This window comes from Bos javanicus, chromosome X (genome assembly GCF_032452875.1).
Source record: "Bos javanicus breed banteng chromosome X, ARS-OSU_banteng_1.0, whole genome shotgun sequence".
Taxonomy (NCBI): domain Eukaryota; kingdom Metazoa; phylum Chordata; class Mammalia; order Artiodactyla; family Bovidae; genus Bos; species Bos javanicus.
The window spans coordinates 18,622,199-18,634,365 of record NC_083897.1 but is presented as its reverse complement, the minus strand read 5'-3'; the positions used below and the strand labels follow the sequence as shown (position 1 = coordinate 18,634,365).

Genomic DNA, 12,167 nt, shown 5'->3' with positions numbered 1-12,167 from the left:
AACTGAACTGAAAAGACAGGAAGGAATCGGTTTAGCTTCAGACAAAGGCTCAGAATTTCCTAATGGGAAAAACTTTATCTGGGAAATCCTGAGAAGATTGCCTGACTGAAATTGATGACATCAATAAGGATACAGTGTGAAATGTCTGTGGAAGGTAGGGTTTGAAACTGAGCTGAGCTAGATAATTATAAGCCACAATAAAACTTTTAAATTGAACAAAATATGGATCAAATATTGGACTTGGTTGGTCTTTTAGTAATAACTTGGAAAATTAATTGTAGAAAAGGCATTTAGAAGAGAATTCTCCCAAAGGTTAAGTACTATAGGTGGTATATGCAAGGGAGTTGCTTCAGGTAATTTTTCTATATGAAACTAAGTTTTAAAATAGAAATAGTTTCCTGAGATGTCAATAAACGTCACTGGTATCTTTCGTGTATTAATAAATTTCCCATTGTGTCATTCTCTCACACTTTAGGGGAAAAAAGTCCTTGGGAGGAAGCAAGAGTACCGGCACCAGGAATGGTGTCACAGGGCAGGGAGGGTAGGAGTGGGAGCAGGGGCCTGGGAGGGTGCTAGGTGAAGCTGATTCCCAAGTGTTCTCTCTAGTGAAGGAATTAAGATAGGAGGAAACATCACGCTTAGTTCCATTTAAGAGAAACCACAGAAAACTAATATTGTAAAGACATTAAATTTTAAAAATGCTTAACTTTCCTAGGTTTGCTAATTTTAACCTATTTCTTACTACAGTTACTAGAGATAAAGCACTTAGAAAATTCTGAACAAGGGTTATATGCTGTTTATGAATGCCTCTGCCTAGTTCCCCAAACAATTTAAAATGGGTTATGCAGACATTGAACATGAACTAAATGTAGGCTAGAAGGACAGAGCATAAAGCAGGATAAGGAATGTATTACACACTCACTATCACGTGGGCCATAAATTAGATTTAGAGTTCGTAGTTGCCAATGTGTAAAGCAAAACCAAATCAGGTAAACAAACACTGGTAGCCATAAGGTAGCCATAAAATTAAAACAAATTGCTCAAGTAAAGTCCAACTGTTCCCGACAGGAAGATGAAAAACTTTTCCTGCTTTTGCTGGAGTAGAGGGAGGTGGAGATGGAGAAGACAGAGCTGCACCAAGTTTAACAGAGTTTCCAGGAAGAGAATTCCTAGTGGAGGAGTTGGAAACAGGCATGCCAACCTCAGAGGTTTCAGGGGATACAGCAAAGGGGTAACTCGGGGGAAGACATAGTCTCCATAAGCAGAAGAGGACCTCCATTACTGCTCATCAGAAGTGGGGCTTCCCTGGTGGTCCAGTGTTTAAGACTCCATGCTCCCATCGCAGGGGGCAAAGGTCTGATCCCTGATCAGGGAACTAAGATCCTGCGTGCTGTGTAGTGCGGCCAAGAAAATAAAAAGTGGGGTGGGGTGGAGTGATTTCCTGACAGTGGTGAAGAAAAATTTGAGCTTAATTCAGAAAATAATTGTGAGATAGCGTATTTTTACAAGGTTTGTACATATACATCTCTATTTGTGTGTTAAATGGCACCCATAATTCTTTATAGCTCAGGGCTTCCCTTATAGCTCAGTTAGAAAAGAATCTTCCTGCAATGCAGGAGACCTGGGTTTGATTCCTGGGTTGGGAAGATCCCCTGCAGAAGGAAACAGCAACCGAATCCAATATTCTTGCCTGGAGAATCCCATGGACAGGGGAGCCTGGCAGGCTACAGTACATGGGGTCGCAAGAGTCAGACACGACTTAGCGACTAGAGAGAGAGAGATGATTATAAATGTCCTCAATCACCACATTTTTTTCTAAAACACTGTTCTGCCTACATTTTAATACATTAAAATCAGTGCCAGTTAAATTTTTTTAACTGTGGTAAAATATACATAAAATTGGGTGTTAGTTCTAAAAGGTCTTGTAAGTCTTCATAGAACCGTTAAACTTCAGCTTCTTCAGCATTACTGTTTGCGGCATAGGCTTGGATTACTATGATATTGAATGGTTTGCCTTGGAAACAAACAGAGATCATTCTGTCATTTTTGAGATTGCATCCAAGTACTGCATTTCGGACTCTTTTGTTGACCACGATGGCTACTCCATTTCTTCTAAGGGATTCCTGCCCACAGTAGTAGATATAGTGGTCATCTGAGTTAAATTCACCCATTCCAGTCCATTTTAGTTTGCTGATTTCTAGAATGTCAATGTTCACTCTTGCCATCTCCTGTTTGACCACTTCCAATTTGCCTTGATTCATGGACCTGACATTCCAGGTTCCTATGCAATATTGCTCTTTACAGCATTGGACCTTGCTTCTATCACCAGTCACATCCTTTTCATTATAGGGGAGTGGAATGCAAAAGTAGGAAGTCAAGAAACACCTGGAGTAACAGGCAAATTTGGCCTTGGTATACAGAATGAAGCAGGGCAAAGGCTAATAGAGTTCTGCCAAGAGAACGCACTGGTCATAGCAAACACCCTCTTCCAACAACACAAGAGAAGACTCTACACATGGACATCACCAGATGGTCAACACTGAAATCGGATTGATTATATTCTTTGCAGCTGAAGATGGAGAAGCTCTATACCGCCAGCAAAATCAAGACCAGAAACTGACTGTGGCTCAGATCATGAACTCCTTATTGCCAAATTCAGACTGAAATTGAAGAAAGTGGGGAAAACCACTAGACCATTCAGGTATGACCTAAATCAAATCCCTTATGATTATAAAGTGGAAGTGAGAAATAGATTTAAGGGACTAGATCTGATAGACAGAGTGCCTGATGAACTATGGTCAGAGGTTCATGACATTGTACAGGAGACAGGGATCAAGACCATCCCCATGGAAAAGAAACGCAAAAAAGCAAAATGGCTGTCTGAGGAGGCCTTACAAATAGCTGTGAAAAGAAGAGGAGCAAAAAGCAAAGGAGAAAAGGAAAGATATAAGCATCTGAATGCAGAGTTCCAAAGAATAGCAAGGAGAGATAAGAAAGCCTTCTTCAGCAATCAGTGCAAAGAAATAGAGGAAAACAACAGAATGGGAAAGACTAGAGATCTCTTCAAGAAAATTAGCGATACCAAGGGAACATTTCATGCAAAGATGGTCTCAAAAAAGGAAATAAATGGTAGGGACCTAACAGAAGCAGAAGATATTAAGAAGAGGTGGTAAGAATACACAGAAGAACTATACAAAAAAGAGCTTCACAACCCAGATATTCACCATGGTATGATCACTCACCTAGAGCCAGACATCCTGGAATGTGAAGTCAAGTGGACCTTAGGAAGCATCACTATGAACAAAGCTAGTGGAGGTGATGGAATTCCAGTTGAGCTATTTCAAATCCTGAAAGATGATGCTGTGAAAGTGCTGCATTCAATATGCCAGCAAATTTGGAAAACTCAGCAGTGGCCACAGGACTGGAAAAGGGCAGTTTTCATTCCAATCCCAAAGAAAGGCAATGCCAAAGAATGCTCAAACTACTGCACAATTGCACTCATCTCACACTCTAGTAAAGTGATGCTCAAAATTCTGCAAGCCAGGCTTCAACAGTACGTGAACCATGAACTTCCAGATGTTTAAGCCGGTTTTAGAAAAGGCAGAGGAACCAGAGATCAAATTGCCAACATCCACTGGATCGTCGAAAAAGCAAGAGAGTTCTAGAAAAACATCTATTTCTGCTTTATTGACTATGCCAAAGCCTTTGACTGTGTGGACCACAATAAACTGTGGAATTCTTCAAGAGATGGGAATACCAGACCACCTGACCTGCCTCTTGAGAAACCTATATGCAGGTGAGGAAGCAACAGTTAGAACTGGATATGGAACAACAGACTGGTTCCAAATCGGAAAAGGAACACATCAAGGCTGTATATTGTCACCCTCCTTATTTAACTTATATGCAGAGTACATCATGAGAAACGCTGGGCTGGATGAAGCACAAGCTGGAATCAATATTGCTGGGAGAAAATATCAATAACCTCAGATATGCAGATGACACCACCCTTATGGCAGAAAGCAAAGAAGAACTAAAGAGCCTCTTGGTGAAAGTGAAAGAGGAGAGTGAAAAAGTTGGCTTAAAGCTCAACATTCAGAAAACTAAGATCATGGCATCTGGTCTCATCACTTCATGGCCGATAGATGCGGAAACAGTGGAAACAGTGTCAGACTTTATTTTTTTGGGCTCCAAAATCACTGCAGATGGTGATTGCAGCCATGAAATTAAAAGATGCTTACTCCTTGGAAGGAAAGTTATGACCAACCTAGATAGCATATTAAAAAGCAGAGATATGTCTGTCTAGTCAAGGCTATGGTTTTTCCAGTGGTCATGTATGGATGTGAGAGTTAGACTGTGAAGAAAGCTGAGCGCTGAAGAATTGATGCTTTTGAACTGTGATGTTGGAGAAGACTCTTGAGAGTCCTTTGGACTGCAAGGAGATCCAACCAGTCCATCCTAAAGGAGATCAGTCCTGGGTGTTCACTGGAAGGACTGATGCTGAAGCTGAAACTCCAATACTGTGGCCATCTCATGCAAAGAGTTGACTCATTGGAAAAGACTCTGATGCTGGGAGGGATTGGGGGCAGGAGGAGAAGCGGACGATAGAGGATGCGATGGCTTGATGGCATCACCGACTCAACGGACATGAGTTTGAATGAACTCCGGGTGTTGGTGATGGACAGGGAGGCCTGATGTGCTGTGATTCATGGGGTGGCAAAGAGTTGGACACGACTGAGCAACTGAACTGAACTGAACTGATACATAAAATTTACCATCTTACATTTACCATTTTTTAATTGTACAGTTCAGTACAATTAGTAAGTTAAATAAGTACATTTGTGTTGCTATGTAACCAATCTCTAGAATCCTTTTCATCTAGCAAACACGAAACTCTATAGACCCATGAAAGAACACCGCCCTCAAGCCCCTGGCAAACACTACTCTGATCTCTGTCTCTGGGAATTTGAATACTCTAGATTCCTGCAGCGCCAAATTTAGGGACAGTCTAGTATGAGACATGATCCTTAAACTTAAGTTTCATGCATTCAGTAACACTTTTTTTTTTTTATTCTTCCAATTTTATTTTATTTTTAAACTTTACATAATTGTATTAGTTTTGCCAAATATCAAAATGAATCCGCCACAGGTATACATGTGTTCCCCATCCCGAACCCTCCTCCCTCCTCCCTCCCCATACCATCCCTCTGGGCCGTCCCAGTGCACCAGCCCCACTTTTTAAATACAGTTGACCCTTGAACAACATGGGTTTGAACTGCACACATCGATTTATACATGGATTTTTTTTTTCCAATAAATATACAGCTGGCCCTGAGGGTTCCCACTCGTGGGTTCAAACAACCACAGATTGTAAACAATACACAACCTGTGGCTGGTTAGATCTGAGGATTCAAAGCCTTGGATATGGAGGGCAGGCTATGGGACTGGAATATACTCAGATTTTGGTATCATCTGCATCATGGAATCAATCCCCCATGGATATACCAAGGTACCAAGGGACAATTATATTTTCAAAACAATATTTGTATCAAGAATGATTTTTCTATTTTGCAATGTGATATATTAGCTAGAAATGAAAACATCTCTATTGTTGATGCTCTGTGAAAAACATTCAAATAGTATAGAAATACATAAGGCAGAAGTAAAAATTTTCCCACAATTCCATGCTCCAGAGATTACTAATAATAGATTGATATATATCCTTCTTGACATCTGTAAATATATAGATCATGTTATACATGTGATTCTGAACCCTGGGTTTAATTACTAGGTGCAAAGGTGAGTGAGGCTGCTCAGGATGGTAGAGTGGAAAGATGGAAGAAACCTGGGCCTCTGATGACATCACTGAGCCACTGAAGTAACTAACCCTGGAACCTCCTTTAACAAACTTCTTGTTATTTGATATAATAAAGGTCCCTTATTGTTTAAGTCACTTCTAGTTGAATTTTGTTGCTTTTGCCCAAAACATTCTAATTATCATTTCATTCTCCTAGATAATTCAGCCTATCTATAGTGAAGGCAGATATGCATCTCCATAAATTTTATAATGAGGTAGTACTTGGAACAAAATAAAAGCATATGCATAATGCTGTTGCTGCTAAGTTGCTTCAGTCGTGTCTGACTCTGTGTGACCCCATACATGGCAGCCCACCAGGCTCCATCATCCCTGGGATTCTCCAGGCAAGAACACTGGAGTGGGTTGCCATTTCCTTCTCCAATGCATGAAAGTGAAAAGTGAAAGTGAAGTCGCTCAGTCGTGTCCGACCTTCGCGACCCCATGGACTGCAGCCTACCAGGCTCCTCCATCCATGGGATTTTCTAGGCAAGAGTACTGGAGTGGGTTGCCACTGCCTTCTCCTATAATGCTGTTACAGCAAGCTAAACCAATAAACCTTGAAATTCTCATCATCAAATAAGATAAAATGACTTCAGTTCTGCCAAACCTAATCCATTGTATAAGATGGTTTATTTTAAATATGCATGATATTAAGCTGAACCTTATGGGAATTAAGAGCCTAGAAATCCTAAGGAAAATTATGCATTTAAAAAATGCCAGGTACCTAGTTTCTCTACATAGGTACTATTACTAGTAAAAAACATATTTAATGAGCATTTAGCAGTATTCTTGCCTTTAGAATTCCATGGATAGAGGAGCCTGGTGAGCTACAGTCCATGGTGTGGCAAAGAGTTGGACAACTTTCACTTTTGGTAGGTATCATTGCTGTGCCAAGTGTTTTACACTGATTGACATAATCACAACAAACTTATGAGGCATAAGCTATTACATTCCCATTTTACAGATGAGGAAATTAAGGTGCAGAAAGGATAATCTGTCCTCAGGTAATCAAGTTCATATGTATAGTGCCATTTATAGGTCCTTGCCTCTCAGTCATATTTTAACCCAATCCATTCTGGCTTCTTCTACCCTTTTTTCCAATGAACTTTCTTTCAAATTAAAGTTCATGATAAGCTCTATTTTGGTAACTCAAAGGACACATTTCAGTCTTTATAATGTTTAACCACTTTTATTTTCTGTGGTTTTTCATGGTACTACTCTCTCCTGAGTCTCCTCCCATCTCTCTGACCATTCCATCATAGTCTTATTTGGTGGAGCCTTTTCTGAGATTGTCAAGAAAGCAAGAGAGTTCCAGAAAAACATCTATTTCTGCTTTATTGACTATGCCAAAACCTTTGAGTGTGGATGACAACAAACTGTGGAAAATTCTTGAAGAGATGGGAATACCAGACCACCTGACCTGCCTCTTGAGAAACCTGTATGCAGGTCAGGAAGCAACAGTTAGAATGGGACATGGAACAACAGACTGATTCCAAATCAGGAAAGAAGTATGTCAAGGCTGTATATTGTCATCCTGCTTATTTAAATTATATGCAGAGTACATCATGAGAAACGCTGGGCTGGATGAAGCACAAGCTAGAATCAAGATTGCTGGGAGAAAATATCAATAACCTCGGATATGCAGATGACACCACCCTTATGGGCAGAAAGCAAAGAAGAACTAAAGAGCCTCTTGGTGAAAGTGAAAGAGGAGAGTGAAAAAGTTGGCTTAAAGCTCAACATTCAGAAAACTAAGATCATGGCATCTGGTCCCATCACTTCATGGCAGATAGATGGGGAAACAGTGGAAACAGTGTCAGACTTTATTTTTTGGGGCTCCAAAATCACTGCAGATGGTGATTGCAGCCATGAAATTAAAAGACGCTTACTCCTTGGAAGGAAAGTTATGACCAACCTAGACAGCATTTTAAAAAGGAGAGACATTCATTTGCCAACAAAGGTCCGTCTAGTCAAGGCTATGGTTTTTCCAGTAGTCATGTATGGATGTAAGAGTTGGACTATAAAGAAAGCTGAGTGCTGAAAAATTGATGCTTATGAAATGTGGTGATGGAGAAGACTCTTGAGAGTCCCTTGAACTGCAAAGAGATCTAACCAGTCCATCCTAAAGGAAATCAGTCCTGAATATTCATTGGAAGGACTGATGCTGAAGCTGAAACTCCAATACTTTGGCCGTCTGATGCAAAGAACTGACTCATTGGAAAAGACCCTGATGCTGGGAAAGATTGAAGGTGGGAGGAGAAGGGGACGACAGAAGAAGAGGTAGTTGGATGGTATCACTGACTCAACGGACATGAGTTTGAGTGAACTCCAGGAGTTGGTGATGAACAGGGAGGCCTGGCGTGCTGTGATTCATGGGGTCACAAAGAATCAGACTGAGCAACTGAACTGAACTGAACTGAACTGAACTTTCTGAGATTGATTTTTAAAGCTTTTTCCTATTCCTCTTCTTCTCTTATACTCTCTCCATAGGTCATTTCATTCATTCCCATAGCTTCAAATAATGATCTATTAATGATCCTAAATGTATCTCTAACCCAGATCTCTATCCCAAGTTTCAAACTTGTATATATAACATCTCCACTTGAAAATATCAGAGAACCTCAAATTTAACAAGGTCAAAACTAAACTCATCTTCCCTTTTAAATCTACCCTTCTGCCAATGTTCCCTTTCTCCGTGGTACCACTATCCCATCAGTTGCCCAAGTCAGAGAGCTGGTAATCATCTTTGCCTCCATGGTGTTCCACTCTCCATCAAATCTATCACCAACTGATCCTACTTTTCCAATATCTCATGGATCTTCGCACTGCCACCACATTTGTCCAAGTTACTATCAGCTGTTTGCCAGAGTTACTACAGTTGCCCATCTGATCTTCTTACATCTACTTTTGTCCTCTTCCAATCTACTTGCTACCCTGAAGCCAAGGTAATCTTTTAGAAGTGCAAATTTGATCACAAACTTAGATTTGTCTGTGATTTGGTCAATCACAGACAGAATTCTTCAATGAGTTTCCATTGAAAATAGGATAAAGTGGAAAAGTCTTTCCTCTTTTTGGCTGTACTGCATGGCTTGTGGGACCTTAGTTTCCTTAACCAGGGTTTGATTTCAGGCCCTGGCAGTGAAATCCTAACCACTGGACTGCTAGGCAATTCCCAAAGTGCAAAATCTTTAAAAATGACTTTTACGGCCCTACAAGATTTTTGGAGAAGGAAATGGCAACCCACTCCAGTATTCTTGCCTGGAGAATCCCATGGACAGAGGAGCCTGGTGGGCTACAGTCCATGGGGTTGCAAAGAAGTCAGACACGACTGAGTGACCTCACTGTAACAAGATTTTTCACAAGTTTACATCTCCAATGTCATTTCTCACCATTTCATCTTTACTTTCACTCTAGCTAGAATGGATAGAGGAAGAAAGATTTGTTTAATGAACAGTTCTAATTTTCCCCCAACATACTATTATTGCATTTGTGGTAATAATGTTGAATATCATTTTATAAAGAGGAAAGTGCTCAGTTTTAAGATTAGAAAGCAATATTTTAAAATAGAATCTAAGCTATAGCATTTCATTAAAAAGTTCTATAGCTTTCATCATATTAAATCATATAAGAGAAATATATGAATAATTGTATATCAACAAAGCAGATAATCTAAACGAAATGGACAAATTTCTAAAAACACACAAATTACCAAACTAACTCAAGAGGAAATATAAAATCTCAACAGACCTGTTAACAAGTAAAGAGAGAGGCTCTGTTTCCAAAACCTCCCAACAAAAAAAAAGTCTACAGCCAGATGGCTTCACTGGTGAAATCTATCAAACATTTAGAGAATCAACACCAATCTTAATAAAACTCTGCCAAAACTATAAGAGAAGGAACATTCCCTAACACATTCTATAATATCAGCATTACCCCAATACCAAAGTCAGCAAAGATACTACAAGAAAACTATGGACCAATATCCTTTATGACTATAAGTGGAAAAATTCTGAACAAAATAATAGCAAACCAAATCCCATAGTACATTAAAAGGATTATACAGCAAGACTAAGTGGGAATTCAAAGGTGGTTCAACAAAAGAAAACCAAAGTAGTAAATCATATTAACAGAATGGAGAGGAAAAAAAACATAATCATCTGAATAGATGCAGAAAAAGCCTCTGAAACAATTCAACAGCCTTTGATGATTAAAAAAAAAAAAAAGACTCAGCAAGCAGGAATAGAAAGGAATTTCCCTAACATGAAAAAGGGCATTTACCCAAACCTTCAGCTAATATCATACTCAATAATGAAAGACTGAAAGCTTTCCACTTATGATCAGGAATAAGACAAGGATGTGTGCTTTTTGAGACAAGAGAGAGGTGGTGGTTGAATAACTGTGAATTCACCAAATGCCCCTGAATTGTTTAAAATAACTATGTGCTATATGAATTTCACCTCAACAAAATGATTCCTAGAGTGAAACATTTATTCACTTTGGCTTACTGACATACAAGCATATTTCCTACGTTTACAGGATAATTAGTAGGTGAGTTATCATTTAGATATGGCATTATAACACCATGAAAAACAAACTATATTTTCAATTCAAGGTATATATGAGATAAAATCAAGCTATAAGCCTGAAAATTACCCTTAGGAGAACTTGCAAATTTCCCCCTCAAAATCAGATTGTTCTTTTAAAAACTGGAAGCCAGATGGTTTTATATATAAAAACAAACCTCAATGTTAAATCCACGTGGGATTTAAAAGTTCATTCTCCTGCAGCTGCAGCAGCTGCACCAATCATAACTGTAGTCAGTGTGATTATTTTTCCTTTACTAATGTTTAGAACAATGTTTCTCAAAGTGGAAACTTGTTTACAAATGCAAATTCTCAGGCCCCACCCCAAAACTCCTGAATCATAAACTCTGGGGTTGAGGGCCAGTAAAGTGGTCATGTATGGATGTGAGAGTTGGACTGTGAAGAAGGCTGAGCACCGAAGAATTGATGCCTTTGAAGTGGTGTTGGAGAAGACTCTTGAGAGTCCCTTGGACTGCAAGGAGATCCAACCAGTCCATTCTGAAGGAGGTCAGCCCTGGGATTTCTTTGGAAGGAATGATGCTGAAGCTGAAACTCCAGTACTTTGGCCACCTCATGTGAAGAGTTGACTCATTGGAAAAGACTCTGATGCTGGGAGGAATTGGGGGCAAGAGGAGAAGGGGACGACAGAGGATGAGATGGCTGGATGGCATCACTGACTCGATGGACGTGAGTCTGAGTGAACTCCGGGAGTTGGTGATGGACAGGGAGGCCTGGCATGCTGCGATTCATGGGGTCGCAAAGAGTCGGACATGACTGAGCGACTGATCTGATCTGATCTGATCTGAATCTGTTCTAACAAGCCTTCCAGATTCACACTCAAGTTTGAGAACCACTGGTCAACAACAATAGCACACATCTATAAGCATTTTCTTACCAGACTGTGTTGTGTCATACATGTTGCACTGTTTCTTCGAGTTGTTATTGAATCAGATTGTAACAATTGTGAATTATCACTAAGAAGAAAAGGAAAACATTTGTCATGTAAAATTCATTACAAATTTTTTTTTAAGAAATAAGATTTCAAATCCTTAAACAACATTGCCATTGATGTAAACATCTTCTTCATGGAAACAGCTGTGCAGCTGTAGAAAATAAAACATGCATGTGCACGCGCGCGCACACACACACACACACATCCTTAGTTGACTGAACCTAAACAAGTGTCCATGTAAGGTAGGGAATTCTCAAGCATGCCATTTTATCTCTAATCATGCTACCAAGAATAAGTATAAATTATTGTGGCCTTAGAGACACATCATTTTCTATGTAAACCTGTAACCAATTTAAATTTGTGATTGAAGCTATTATGTTCTAGCTGCAATTTCCTCTGGACTCCCAAACTTTCACATAATGAGAGGGATAGCCACTAGCAGGGTCAATAGAACTAAGCTTTTCAGATATGTCTCATTTGGCCTACCCAGTGTTAAAAATGTTTTTAATTAGCTGTGCAAACTTGGAACAACTATGGAGATTTCACATAAAGAACTCAGACTCCAGGTTTCTGGCTTCTATTGAAATTTTGCCACACTGAGTCACAGTCCCCCATGGCAACAATGAACTGAGCTGAGCAACCACTGCCTGCTGAAGATGTTCCTAGTTTCCTCAGCTTTGAAAGTGCCTACTTAGCCAGCCTTGTGGAGAAGGCACTGGCGACCCACTCTAGTACTCTTGCCTGGAAACTCTCACGGACGGAGGAGCCTGGTAGGCTG

At 39.9% G+C, this 12,167-nt stretch overlaps 1 protein-coding gene across 2 annotated transcripts in view; it reads right to left on the bottom strand.

Annotated features, from left to right (window-relative positions):
* Positions 1 to 12,167, bottom strand: part of LOC133242304 (P2R1A-PPP2R2A-interacting phosphatase regulator 1-like) — a 67,787-nt gene that overhangs the window by 45,656 nt on the left and 9,964 nt on the right. For both annotated transcript variants that reach the window (XM_061408398.1, XM_061408397.1), the window contains exon 3: positions 11,333 to 11,411. In XM_061408398.1, coding sequence (XP_061264382.1) covers positions 11,333 to 11,411 — 79 coding nt within the window. The remainder of the gene's footprint in view (positions 1 to 11,332; positions 11,412 to 12,167) is intronic.